Source organism: Rhinoderma darwinii, chromosome 2, assembly GCF_050947455.1.
Source record: "Rhinoderma darwinii isolate aRhiDar2 chromosome 2, aRhiDar2.hap1, whole genome shotgun sequence".
Taxonomy (NCBI): Eukaryota; Metazoa; Chordata; class Amphibia; order Anura; family Rhinodermatidae; genus Rhinoderma; species Rhinoderma darwinii.
The window spans coordinates 72,235,446-72,250,970 of NC_134688.1; the positions used below are offsets into that span (position 1 = coordinate 72,235,446).

A 15,525-nucleotide genomic window follows, 5' to 3' on the forward strand; every position below is an offset into this window, starting at 1 on the left:
CCTGGTTGACAACCACCTGTAGCTGCCAATATAATGACCATAGTGGTTGTCAGACAGTTTTCCACATACCCTGAATAGTAACACGCCAGTCTCCTGCTCTGCCCTTCTAAGTGTCAGTTCTTACTGTGGTTCCGACACTTTCTTCACATACGATATACCATGCTATAAATACTGATCAGATGTGAGAGACAAAATTATACAGGATTGATTGGAATTGTGGTGAACATATATAAAACGTAATACAATGTTAATATAATTTTTTTTATCTTACTTTTTTTTAATACACTTTAATTTAACACTGTTTAATTTAATTATTATCAGTGAGCAATTCTGCAAATGTGGTTGTGATCTACGGGGGCCTTCTTGGGTAGATTTTTACCTATGGGAAAATAACACTTTCGGCGGAAAAGGGACTGTACTATAACAAATGGACAACTAGGAGCCCAAGCTCTAAATTAAAAAGCCCTCGTAACACGGTCTATATAACACATTGAAAAATAAAGTATCAAAGCATTAGCGTGACTTGTGAGGTTATTTACTAATCCCCTCACAGCCACAGGGGTCTGCAGTGCTTTGTAACAAGCCGGCCCTTCTCACACATGGGGCTTACCCTTCTAAGTAAACACAATTACTCTGATCCATAAGCAATACAACGTGTTCAATCCTCTATCACAGCTGGAAGTTAAAATGTTTCTACCTACAGTAGATGTTACCTTTCCAGACTTTTTTTTTAATTGGCAGAGGGTTACAAGCCTTGCATTCCAAATGTGCAGCGCAACATTTGTGTGTGTGTGTGTGTGTGTGTGTGTGTGTGTGTGTGTGTGTGTGTGTGTGTGTGTGTGTGTGTGTACGATATAATAATCGTTGAGTCTGTGGTACCAAGTGATTGAAAATGATCAGCTGAAATACAACATTTTGGTAAACCATAATCATGAAACATTGAAAATACTGATCATCAATTTAAAGTAGAAAATTAATCACAGAAAATCTGTTTGTTTTGTTACAAATGTTGTACAGACTGTGGTCTATGGATGTGAAAAATCCCCAAAAAAGGTGAAAAATGCAGTGAAAGAAAGTGCGGGCAGGTCAAAGTCCTGAATGAGGCAGATTTTTTTGCACAGTGGTTTGCATAGTACGATGGTTTACAAGAACGTCCCACAACGCATTATTTTGGCACGGGACAGAAAGTGGTCAGAGAATTCCCCTTTTTCCTTAGTGCATTTATTAAAGAAAAATGGCTCCTATTTTATAGACACAGATGATTCCCTAAACTTGGGAAAAAATTTAAGGAGAACCTTTCACCTCCCCATACATGTGCAGCATATAATGGGGAGGGCTGCACAAATTCTGGGGCACTTTACATTTTTTCCTACCTCCCTCCGTTATTTAGATATCGGTGCCGTTATATTTGGCGCCCGATATTTAAATAACCCCCTGAACAGTCAACGGGCATGTACTGTCAAGGGGGCGTGTTACTATGGCTGTGACACTGTCCAATCAGATATGGACAGTGTTACATCAAAAGCGAGGAGAGAGTGTGCGTGCCTCTCATTTTTCAGCTTTGAAGATCAGTCTTCTGCCGAACTGGCAAGGGGGCGTGTTTCTGCTACGGACAGTGTAAGCGCTACCCAGCTCTTTTAACACTGTCCGTAGCAGTGACACGCCCCCTTGCCAGTTCGGCAGAAGACTGATCTTCAAAGCTGAAGAGTGAGAGAGCGTGTGCGCGCGCGCGTGCGCACACTCTCTCCTCGCTTTTGCTGTAACACTGTCGATATCTGATTGGAAAGTGTCACAGCCATATTAACACACACCCTTGACAGTACACGCCCCGTTGATTGTTCAGGGGGTTATTTAAATATCGGGCGACAAATATAACGGCACCGATATCTAAATAACGGAGGGAGGTAAAAAAAAATGTAAAGTGCCCCAGAGTTTGTGCAGCCCTCCCCATTACTTGCTGCACATGTATGGGGAGGTGAAAGGTTCTCTTTAAGTTAAATGCTTTTTATTCCATCAATAATGTGATATTCCTTTACAATCATATTACACTAAAATACATTTTCTGTGTAATTTTTTCTCATCTATTTTTAAATAATCATTAATAAAATACAGTGAATGTAAATTCTAAAGACTAGTACATTCTAATCTTAAACATTGTTTTTGGTTATAAACCGTTGGTCCGTAAATCATTTGTTTTAATTGTCATCTGTCATACATTTCTAAGCCAAGATTATGGGAAAGCCAAAATCTTGCCTTGCTCCTAGAAAGCATTGTTGACTGTATGACCCAGTTGCATACATGCGTGAAGCTTTGAGGAGAGGTCCCAATTAATTGCCATTTGTTATATCCAAAACAAAAAAACAGAATCTGTTTCCTAATTGACTTTACACTTAGGTAAAACAGTATGGACTTTGTGGTGAAGCAGACACAATGACTGTAAGTGGCTCATTAATGCTTATGTATTCTTACTCCAAAAATACATCCTTTTCATAGTATATATGAAGCAGATTGTAATTTTATTTTATTGATTACAATTATTATTACAGAGGACCTGTCACCAATTTTTCCCCTATTAAATGAAAAAAAAAAGGGGTTTGTAGAATCTCTAAATCAGGGATTCTCAAACTTTTTCTTCCGGGGCCTCACGTGCCAATCTATGGTAACACGTCGATTTTACCAGTGGTGACATCAATGGCAAAAGCGGGACATACAGGGTTCTGCCATTGCTGGTTACGGTACCTGCAGTACCAGCCACAACCCTATAAAGAGTCTCCATGAACTTGCCTGGGGGAGGCGTCACATCGGTTTGGCCCGCCGAAAGGTTTGAGCAGCAATGATTTGCACAATTCTATATATATTTCTAAATTGCTGTATAGAGAAGATCAGAGCCCCAATTTTCTCTTTTTGACAATACTTTGGGGAGCCCACTCAGGCGCTGCACTAGGTATAGTGTTTCAGTTTTACCTGGATTGTTTTTTTGTTTTTTTAAGGTAGAGCAGATGGCATTGGGGATATGAGTCAAAATGTAAGGTACAGATATTTTTCCCGAATGATTTATAATACAGCATATACAATTATGTCAGTCATCCCTCCTTGTTATCTGCACTGACATCTTTAAAAAGGGCTGTAAATTAGAATTAATTGGACCATAATTCTTTGTATTGCTGCCTAGATCATAGAGCACACGATTAAGGTTGTGGAAAAATTGATGTTTTGAGACAATGAGTAAACTGTATTTATTACTGGTAAAGGAAAGGAAAAATGCTTTCAAATTACAAGCAGGAAGGCTTGGTGTATATCTTCTTGACAACTTCAATCACACAGCCCCGGGATAGAGAAGGCATAGGGTAAGTAATAGTCGGTCATGAAATTTATGCTTATACATCATATATTTAAGATGAGGTTAAAAAACAATGTAGGTGAACACCTGTGAGTAGGTCTACTCTGTCTATATGAAGATAAAGGGGCAATAAGAAACCTGACAAAAACATTATGTTAAAGTTATCATGAAGTAATGTGACGTTCCTCGCAAATTTCAACCCTTCTTTGCCCGTATTTGTACTAAAATTGGCCATATGGGGCGATGTTTTTGATATATTGGACAGGCTGAGAATCTGATAATGAGTGGAGAAATATTGAACAGATTTTCCTATACCTAGAAATGTCCTATTCCCTTTTAATATGGAAAGGTTGGACCACGGCCATTCATGCCAGTGGAGCAGCAGAGGTTTACAGATGGGCAGTTGACTCGCCAACCTTCGGTGTAATATCTGCTAATGTGTGGCTATGTTAGGCTTTCACTTACATAATGGATAATCGAATCGTAACAAAGAGGATAAAATATACAGCATCATGTAAGGTAGTAAGGTAGCAGATGGGAGCTCAATGTTTAGTCCCATGTAACTTATCAAGTTTGGGTGCTTTTAAATTTTGTATCTTTGCTAGCCATAATAATTTATCACATGAATTATAATTTAAGGTAATATTATGTATGATTCTACAACCTGCAACTGCAGTAAATATAGTTGTCTTGTCATTGGCCTTAGTATAGTATATTTATTGCATGAATTGGTCCACATTTTCTAAAAATTAAGAATTCTGTTATATGTGATGAATAATTAAGATTACATTTATTTTACAATTTCTGGTAGTACTGCAAAATTTTGTACAGTAGGTACAATATATTTATTTGTGTGGGCAGACCCAATTGATCAATTTATTCAGTTGGTGGTAAATATAGGTTTAAGGAAGGTGCTCGATGTGGGGTAATTCTCCCCTAGACTACCTCCTTAATATGGCATCCAATGGTGAATGCTATAATTCTATAGGAATAAAAACCCATATTGAGGATTGGTCTGTGCAAAATATTTGAATCAAAACCTATACAAACATCAGGACCATAGCATACTTACAAATGATCATATATCAAAGTTTTATTTAATCGTACATACATAATAAAAATGTTACATTAGTTTGGATAAAACCAAAGAACCTTCACAAAGGAGAAGTAAAAGACAAGTGTTTAGTGACCTGGATATGCAGACTGTGTCAAGGCCTCAAAACAAGTGGCATACATATACATGCTAAAAGGATCTGCAAAGATAAATATAATGCTGGGGCGAAATTTATGCAAAATTGTAATGATAATAGATGAACCTTTATGTAAGGAAGAGGTATTTGATATATAGCGCTATAAGCCCCCTATTGAATACATAGAAACTATAGCACAGAAGTAACCAAGCTAGATCGGAGCAGTTCCAGGAAACTACCACGAACCCGACGCGCGTTTCACCAAAGTGTTATATTTATCTTTGCATATCTCTTTTGCATGTATATGTATGCCACTTGTTTTGAGGCCTTGACACAGCCTGCATATCCAGGTCACCAACCACTTTTCTTTTACTCCTCCTTTGTGAAGGTTCTTTGGTTTTATCCAAACTAATGTATGTTTTTTTATGATGTATGTACGGTTAAATAAAACTTTGATATATGATAATTTGTAACTATGATATGCTCATGTTGTTTGTATAGTTTTTAATGCTATTGGAATCTGACAGAAAAACCCTCTGTATGAAGACATGAGACATACAGAGGTACAGTAGGCTCCAACAGCAGTCTTTTTGTTCTCTACAACTTAAAGGGTACAGAGCTATAATACAGATATGTACATGAGGCTTTAGATAAAGATGGCTCGGAATCAGCGGAGTATAATATGAAAAGACATCACACAGGAGGACAACTTCGAGACTTATGTTTCCAGGTTCTTCTTGTAGGAAAAAAATGCTGTTTAGTTAATTGTATCCGCTATGACATAATTTTTTAAGGAATCATTTATCCTCGGCACATAATGGATCCAAATAAGTATCTGCACATCCTTCATTCAACACCTTAGATTACCAAATAGTCGTATTACTGTTTTTCTGTGACGGTTTTTAGCCTCCTAAGTGTAGAGCTTTGTAAAAACTTCATGAAATCACTTGTTGGTAGTGAAGGCAGGTTGAATATTGTATACCTTCACTAATACTGTGGAGAGAAGTGACTAAAGCTGGGATTAGGCTGTCAGAAAAAGTGAAAAAAATAAAGTAACAACAAAACAGCAGCCAAGAAACTATTTGAGCCTGTCCATAAATCCCCCGTGTTGTGTATTCGATAGCAGCCTGTGCATGCTGGGAGTTTATCCATGTACAATGTGGTAAGTTTACAAAATACGCAGAATTTGCATTCCGGACTTCTTATATCACTTAACCAATATGATCCAGGCTGACGGAGAGAGAAGAAGACTTATTGTTACAGAGCTGCAACAGTATATGTATAGATACAACCGAAATGGAAAATGTGACCTCGACACAGGTGCATCAATGACCCTTGGTCATGAAAGGGTTAAGGAGACCTATTAGGTGCCGTATTATCAGCTATTTTGGATTATCACACAGTCATTTAAAAGTGCATAAAAAGGGTAAAGAACCTTTAGTAAGAAAAAAAGAATATAAAACGTTAAAGGCGTTATCAAGGTCTTAAAAATCTAGGGCAAATCCTTAGGCTAAGACATCAATATTAGATTGGTGGGTGTCCGATCAGCTGTTTGAAGGGGCCGGGATGCTTGTGTGAGCACTGCATACTCTTCATTGTTTACCTCAGGTTCAGACTGTTCGTACTTGCTCACGCCGTTACTTATGTAGCGCCTGTGGGAGGTATCGCAGTGCTGTCCCAGGCATTTGAGGCTAGAGCAGAATGCCACTGCGAAGAGCCTCCTCTTCTTAAGAACGCAACCTGAAAATGTATTACATGGTTGCCCATTCATTTGAATGAATGCCATATAATACTACATTGACTCGGCAGTTTCTGACAGGAGTACAATGTAAGAGGATTAAATTCTGTGCTATTGTCTTGAGATTGGTCCAGTAAGCTTTTTTTTTTGACAGTCTTCACATGACAAATGGGACAACAGGTACAAGATATTATTAAATTAAAAAAAAAAAGCCTGCAGCCTTCTTAAATGCTATGTACACCTTTGAAAACTTTTTTTTTTTTTTAAATAAATGATTTTTACTTTTTCAGATACAGCTGCTTTGTATGCTGTATACAGTACAGCTGTATCTAGCTCTGAGAGCTGAATCCATCATGTCAGTGGGACTAACAGGTTCAGTGACAGCGTGTCCTAAGTGTCTGTGACACTCAGGATCCACCTGTTATAGATCACATCTAAGTTATGAACATAGATATGATCGGTAACAGCTCGATCCTGCGTGTCAGAGACATCCAGGACCCGCTGATTGGCCGGTGTAATAGGACCTATAGTGTAGGCCCGGACATGGCTTGGTTTTTACAGAATTACAGAATTTGATAAAAGGGATTACTTATAAAGGAGGTGGAGTTTGAGCCCATTAGATCAGCAGGGATTGGGTTAGAAAGTTAGGGGGGTCAAGAGTACCTTTATCAGGAGATTGTCTTCCCGCTTCTGTAACTGGATAACATGTCTATACTTACAGAAAGAATAGAGCACATATGTGCTACTCTATCCCCGATGCATGGAAGTATGCTTCTACAGGATATACCACAAATGCCTGTTTTGTAGGTGTCCCGCCTTCTGGGACCCACCTTATAAGAGAATGGGGGTCCCATGACTGCTGTTTACTGATGCAAAGATGCCATTACCTGCATTAACATTACTAGAAAGGCCACACGGCTCTCTACATTAAGGTCTATGCTTTTTACGGTACCCCTACCTATCCGGCATAAAGGTTTGAGATTGAAATACTCATTCAATAGAGACCTGAGGGTTACTACATGACCAGAAGCCCCAATAGTAGAGAGCCCCCTATGTTTATAGTCGAGTAAATACATCCAGAATACACACCACTCTTTACTTACCAATATCCCCAAATTGTCCAACATGCTGTCTTTCAAACCATAAAAGTTTGACGTATTGTATTGGGAATGTATTTCTTATTATAATAGTTACTTTAGTGGTGTTTTTTGCTTTGTCTCTTCCAACCTCAATAAAAAAAAATGTGTGTGCGGTGATCTGACAACAGCTCTAATGTGATCTGGACACTTGGCCAAGTGACTTTAGATATCCAATTTAGATTATCTCTAATTATAGACTATTCTTGGTCAGACAGGAGTCAGGTGACTTCTGCTACTCTGGTTTATGGGTTGTATAATAGAATAATCAGATTTTTACATTCAGTGGATATGAGTGATGTCATGCAAATTTGGATTAGTGTCTATTAAATGTAGAGCTCGTTTTTAGACTTACGTGTACCCTAGATTCTTACGTGAGTGTAGGCATACCTTTTTAGGCATTGGATCCACCAGATATTATTGTGACTACTTTGCTGGTATCGTTGCACACAAAGATTATGGATTGGGCTGTTTTTTATGAAATAACCCCAAAATGTTACAAAAACCTGTAGCATGTGCTCCGTCTTTGGAGTTGTCCTCTGTGGAGCCTCATTGTTGTGGCTCTGCATGGGTATTGTGTCAAAACTTGGTCCTGTGGGAGTATCCACTGATGGGCCAGTCTGATCCTTTAGTGGTGCGAATCCAGATTTTGAGCTGTGAGCTGTGATATGTCTTAGGCTCCGTGCTACACTCTATGTGCTTCTATATGGCAACGTATTCCAGATAGATTCTCCCCATGAAGCAATGCAATGTACGGAGGTATAGTACAGCCCTATAGACTTTTATTAGTGCCGTACTACAGCTCCATACAACTCAGAGATTGTACAGAGCCGTAATGCAACTGTGTGTTTGAGCCCTAAAGCAAATAAATTGTGCACAAAATAACTAAAATCCCTGAAAAGGAGAATTGCCTATCTTAGGTAAATATAACTAAGAGGAGCAACAACGCAGTTCATCCGCAACCAAAATTACTGTTTTCTTTTATTACTGTATACCGTCACGTCTTTTTTGGAATTTAGAGATTCATGCCCAAATTATACCCATTCAATAATACCCTTATAGTAATAATAATACATCGATAGTAGTGCCCAAATATAAATTATTTCTAGTACCGAGTACCAAGCATGATACCATACAATAGTTCCCATACAGTGCCCACCAAAAGTTCTGGAATTTAATGGGGTCATAAAATCTACCAGTTAAAGCCCAAAAAAACAAACACCCCCACCTCCTTGTGGGCGGGGGCAGCAAAATCTTAAATGGCACGGGGGGTCGAGTGGGGGCTCATTTGAAAGCTCTTTTCAATACAAAAACAATGCTGCAAAGGATTTTTTTTTTTCGCTGAGATATTTAACTTTAAAGTTATTATCTTCATTATCAGCTACCGCCGGTGTTTGCATTACCCAAAGTGTACCGCGCGGGTAAAATCCTAAATGTGTGTGGGCGCGTGTGCATGTGTGTTTGAGCTTGGGAAGGTCACATCAAGGTAACTTTAAATTACGTATTATTACAATCGGCCTGGGCGATACAAAATGGACCATGTCTACGATTGTAACATGATTTCATGTGTTTCAAAAGTTATGAGGGTGTTCCGGAACTTTTGGTGGGCACTGTATAGAAATCGCACTTACCAGCCATCATCCATTGCTAAGATAGGACACTGTATACGGCTTCTTTTCACATACTATTGACCAGTGTAAATGTAAAGGTCTCTTTTAGAGGTTAGATCATACTTTATCTTTCTTTTTGTGTTTATCTTTCTTTTTGTAAACCTAATAAATAATTGCACATAGAACGTTATAGAAGTTCTGTATCATTCTCTGCTCTGGCATATATACATCTGTTTAGCTGTGAAAAAACTTTTCTTGTATTGCCCTAACATTAATGGGCTGACTAATAGATTCTGAGGAGTCCGCCTATTCAAGCATTATTAAAAATCAAGTAGTCAAGATTACACTACGCAATTAATCTGAAATAAATGAAAAATAACGCACGTGGCATTTTTCCACCGCCTTCGGGTTTGGTATTCATGTGTTCTTGTGCCAAAGCCCCTTGAAAGAAAGGATAAAAAACTTATCACTAAAATTCCTGAGGAAGATAATTTTGGTGGTGCTAATAAGCATATTTTTTTTTATTCTGGTTTATAATTGGGAACAAGTTACTTACCAACCAAGCCAAGATATCGTAAATACTGTTCTATAGAAGGTGCAGTTGTATATAGGCCCTGGAGCCTGAGGGGGCCCAAAAGGGTCCTCTGCCCCATATGAGGAGACCGGTATAAATGACATGTGATAGTTAGGGGGGGGGCGGCGATTACAGATTTTGCTTTGGAGCCTTGGAAGTGAGTCCTTATGAAATAATGTACAAAGAGTGAAATTCCTTTTAAATGGAATCTGATAGTCCAGAAAATCTGATAATCTGGCATCTGTTCCCTTCACAGAACTTCAATATAATGTGGTATTTCAGAAGACTAGAAGCAAGAAACAGAACTTAGAAAAGCAATTAGAAAATTCTTATGATTAAGGATTTCAATAGTATAGTAGCAGATCTAATGTTATTCTATTTTGGCCTGCCTTCCTGATGCTTATCTACCCTTTATATGAGTTTTACTTACTTTTGTTTTTTACATTTTTTAATATCTGCACTTTTATTTGTTGCCGAACACAAAACCCCATTCTTGCCAACCATAATTCTTTCTTCAAACAATTTATAGACAGTAGAATAGCCACCCAGATGCCAAGCTACCATTTATTAATTGGCAGATGACCACTATTGGGCCTGTCAGGCTGTGTTCACACATCATGGTAAATTCTTGCAAAATCGGGGTAGAATCTGAATAAAAAATGTAAAATTGGTAAGCTTACCATTTAAATTCTGAGATTTGTTTAGTACATACATACTCATCTTAACATACTCATCTTAACATACTCATCTTAACATACTCATCTTAACATACTCATCTTAACATACTCATCTTAACATACTCATCTTAACATACTCATCTTAACATACTCATCTTTACATACTCCTCTTTGTAATAGAAAGGATCCATCAATATATCCAATTGTTTCTGTGGGCTTAAAGAGGCATCGTAATCTCGCGAGATTACGTTTGCCTTGCTGGAAATCTCACAGAAAAGATTCAGATGTGTCCGGATTCTGAATACACATCACATCCTGGCTGGAGGTAATGTATATTCATTATCAGGACACTGCAGTAATGTTATAGTGTGTGTATGTAGCTGCATATAACGATATAGCTATATCGCTAGTGCAGTGTAAATGAATGGGGAGAAGTGTATGATGCTGATTGGTCATTGATTGGTTAGCGTCATACACTCCTCTGTACAACGCCCACTTGGTCTAAAGTAAAAACACGCCCACTTGGGCATTAAGAAACTCATTATAATAAAGCTAAAAATCGCTCATAAAGTGGTAAAAATAGATCGTTTTTCTAAATAAAAAGCATTACTGTCACCTACATTATAGCGCCCATCTCCTTTTGTAGGAGATAGGCCACTTATAATGTGGTGACAGAGTCTCTTTAAGAGTCCAAAATGCTCTTAATTATCATTATTATATTTTTTTAACTTAACAGAAAAACTTTATATACTATACAGATCGAAACCTAAAACACAAAGGCAAGGTTGAATGAGCACAATTTCTTGAGTGGAAAAATCTGTTTGGTTTGTCGTTCAGTCCAAAGTATTTAAGGTGAATAGTTTGTATTATGAACAGAACAACCTGCGCTCATTCGTTTCTACGTCCTTGTCAATCCAGTACTTAATCCTGTTCACCACACCTTTTTATCAACTGTCAGGTATGATCCTGTACTCTCACATAGTCACCCAGGCAGTCAGCCCTTGTTTTCATATCCAGTAATCTGACAGTGCGCAGGAAATAGTCTGGCGCCACCAGAGGAATTACACTAGTGTGTGACTATTTGCCTAGAGGGCAGGAGGTTTTTTTTAAGAATGCACATCCAGTCTTCCACAAAGTGCTTGTAGCTGCAGGCAGTGTATTTATAGACTTCTGAGCCAGGTGTTTGTCAGGAAAAAAAAAACACACACACACACACATAGGGCGTGGATCCTAGTGACAAATGACTGCACTGCTTATTGTTTTAACACCCAAACATGTCTACTCTACCTGCCTTTTTTTCTAATTGTACTCGTGACCTTTTCTACATATTGTAGTCCATACACTAGAGTTAGGCAGATATACAGGTGTACTAGAGATGAAGTTGTAAAATGTAGCAGAGCACAGCTTATATTATATCCGTGTGTGTTATCTGTGATTTTCAATAGGGGCTGCAGGATAAAGGGTTATCTTAATTTAGTGAGTTATGTGCTCAAAAGAGTGTAACTGAGAATCCAGCACTGGGGTATTTTTCCATCTGTTCCTGCTCCCCCCTCCACTCTCCATAAATTTGTATTGGCAGTATGTCTGTGTCTGACTCACTCTCTCTGCTCCTGCTTCCTCCCCATGCTTCCCCGTCCCTTCTCTATAGACTTGCATGGGCAGAGTGTATGTGTCTCTTTCTCTCTCTGCTACCTCCTCCTGCTCCAGCTCCCCTCTCCATAGACCTGTATTGGCAGGGAGTGAAAAGAGACACCCCTGCTTACTGCAGTCCATCTGTAACTAGAGCCGGATTTTGTTTGACAACGGGGTGGACAGCAGATCACAGGAAGAGAGACACTTAGGGTATGTGCACACGATATCGACAATTACAGCTGAAATTACGGAGCTGTTTTCAGGAGAAAACAGCTCCTGCATTTCAGACGTAATTGCTCGTACTCGCGTTTTGATCTCAATAAGAGGCAGAGGCGGTTTTTTTTCAGGTTACATGCTCTTTCTTAAAGCAGTTTACGCCTCTGAGCTTCCATTGAAATCAATGGGAGGCAGAAAAAACCTGTGGCGCTAATTTCTGAGCGTTTTTTGCTGCATTTTTTGCTTGCGGTTCTTGCATTAGATTTAATGGCAGCGTCCAAAAAAGCAGCAAAATACATGGAAAAAAAGTGTTAAAACGCTGGCAGTTCTGCCTGCAAAAAACTCTGTGTGAACTAGGCCTAAGTATATTCCAAAGTTGTTGTATATTGGGTATACTATTCGATTAGCATAAGATATTGGAGTCTAGTGTCTATTCAAACAACTCTTCCCACATAGAAACATTGCGCTCATGTGATAGCCACGGAAACCCACGATTTTACCAAAAGTCGTCTTATTCACCAATTCCTAAAATTGTGTGTTTATAGGGTTACCAGTGAATAATAAAAAATAAATGATTGATTGGTAACTTTCACATGCCCACTTTCTGATGGGCACAGAATGTGAAATAGAGGGTTAGTTGGCAAGGCCAAATATTGTAAGTGTCAAACATTTATGCGTCAAAGACATACTTATCTATAGCCTATTGTTTAATGGATACCATTTGGTATCTTCTTTTGAGGGTATCACAAGTAAAATCAGCTGCATTTCCTTTTTGTGCCATCTGATGTGAATAGGCACCATTTTGGGTTCTAGTGGTTCTTTCAGACTACCAGCTGTCACATTTCATGATTCGATAATCCCCCATCCCCTTTAAATTAGAAGCGCCTTTACAAATCCTCTTTCCGGTAAAGATAAAGGGAACAATGAGGCACATCTGACCTTCTCCTAAGTCTCGATTAAGATCAATGAGACCAAAAAAGATATTTCATGTGTTACAAGGTCCTGAGATAAGATTATTTTTCATCATTCATTTATCAAAGCAGCTTTTACGTTACAGAGATCACAGAGGACGGAGTTATGTGACGGTCAGCAGGCAGAGAAATAGGCCATGCTGGATTATTGAAAGCTCTTCCGTATAAAAGTATAAGCAAGCAATTTCATGTTGTAGTACTGCTATATTGGTGTCTACATAGTTGTACTTTGCATAATGGCTTTATACTTTAAACTATTCAAAGAATCAAAACTATATACGTACTACATAGGTAAAAGTCGACCTATATAAGAGGAGCAAAGTGGGCACTATTAACATCAATAGGATACACAGGATGTTCATGTCATACAGGGGTTCACAAACTTTTTCAATCCGCGTCGACTTTATGAGGTTGTACTGTTTAAAGGGGCCACAATAAAACTTAAGTTGTTTAACCATCGTGTAATGAAAAATGATGCAATTTTCTAATATTCTGTGTACTTGAAGTACTTGCCGTTTCCCGTATCACTGCTCTCTTGTAGGTATTCATGCACCTATGTCAGTTGGACATGATCAGTTTTTTAGTCTATGGAAATAAGAATGTTTCCATTCACTGACCGCAATCAGAGTTCTTGAAAATGGTGACCATTTGAAACAGAAAGCATTTTAAAAAGTTTCATTAAGCATAAAGCTATGTGTACACGGTGTGGAATTTGATGCAGAAAATCTGCATAAACGCAGGTAATTACACAGGTAAAATCCCCCCAAAAAACTCAGTGTGAACAGGGCCTATATATTGTGTATTTTTACGCGTTTTTAGGTGCATGTTTTATTCTTCAGATTCTGGTGCATTTTTTTATAAAACTGTCAGATACAATTCTGAGACGGAAATGCAAGATAAATTGATGCTGCAAATTTTAAAATCCGAATCGCAGGTCAATTTATGGGCAGAAAAATTCTGCAACGTGTAGATGAGATTACTTGGAATCTAATTTCCTTTGCTGGTACTGTATTATGCTGCGGATATGCCACAGGAAAATCTGTGCCGCAAATCCGCACGTAATATGCATCATGTGCATGCGGCCTAAAAGTTTCTCTTACCATGACAGCCCCTTTCCTATGCCCTATTGGGACATATGGACATTATAGAGGGGGGACCCTTGCTCGGGACTTACAACTATGAGTCAGACGAAGAGCAACTCTCGCTCTAGCAGATTTAGCGCGTTCGTGCATTACGTAGATGGCTATTCATTTGAATGGCCGCCATGTAATACTACATTTCTCCTGCAGGGGGTGCTGCTAGAAAAATGCCTGGCTTGCTACCAGCAGATCGCCAGGGGTTTTGGAAGCCAGACAGTTGTAAAAGTTGCAAATCCAAAACTACATAATGTGCTCATGGATCTGTAGACCAAACGACAGTCTAAAAATATATGAAGCTAACTGTCTTTTCTATTTTGCAGGAGGAAATAAACTGAAGAATCAGCATTTTCGTCTCAACTGGGCATGGATCTCTATTGAGAAGGAGTACTATGTGGTGAATGAAGATGCCAAGCATTTAGAGGTCATTCTGAAACGCAGAGGATATCTGGGAGAAACATCATTCATTAGTAAGTTTATGCCATGATATAGCCAAGAATTTAACGCTAATCCTAATTTAACGGCGTATCTGTGTTGCCGACTGAACATTATCACATTTGACAACCTTGCTATGTACACTATGAAGGAGTACAACTCATTAACACCAGTTTATGACATCACCAAATTGATAAATATATGTATAATGCCCCTGCGCCACTTTTTTTTCCAACACATGAAACTCATATATTGAGTTTGGAAACGTGGGTGGGACTTCACAGTCGCACTCCATACAACAGATTAAAGCTGGGTTCACACGTCCTGGTCAAAATGCATTTTTTGCCGTGAATCGTGGCAAAACCACGCCATTTTAATGCGATTTTGCTAAAGTCACAGCAAAATTGTGCAGTTTTGCAGCGAATAGTGGCAAAACCTGCATTTTGACCATGACGTGTGAACCCGGCTCTAAGTCTTTCCACCACGTTTCCTATTAAGAAAAAAAAATGTAAATAAGAAAAGTATTGTTTTGTACCGAACTGTAAACGTAGGTTACGGTGATTCCTATGTCATCCCACTGTACATCAGATGACTGGGTTTTGTAAATTAAAAGTTGCAATGATAATCTTAACTTGCCAGCAGATGTGCCAAATGTTAAAGGGGTCATCTAAGTTAATTCTGTAGTGCAACTAAAGGCAGAAGTCAGAAGTGCGTCCAGTCCAGCCAGTTACAGGCGATGTAGCGGCTAATGTTCCATCTCATCATCTCTGGCCTTGTTTTAGATTCTCTCCGCTACCACTAAGAGCTCATTCAGATGAGCATGATTCTCATTCATGTGCCGTCCGTTGAAACAACGCACAGCACACGGCC

At 38.7% G+C, this 15,525-nt stretch overlaps 1 protein-coding gene across 1 annotated transcript in view; it reads left to right on the top strand.

The window, feature by feature from the left end:
- The window catches only part of FREM2 (FRAS1 related extracellular matrix 2), a 347,973-nt gene that overhangs the window by 234,310 nt on the left and 98,138 nt on the right, over positions 1-15,525 (top strand). The window contains exon 7 of the mRNA XM_075851054.1: positions 14,544-14,690. Coding sequence (XP_075707169.1) covers positions 14,544-14,690 — 147 coding nt within the window. The remainder of the gene's footprint in view (positions 1-14,543; positions 14,691-15,525) is intronic.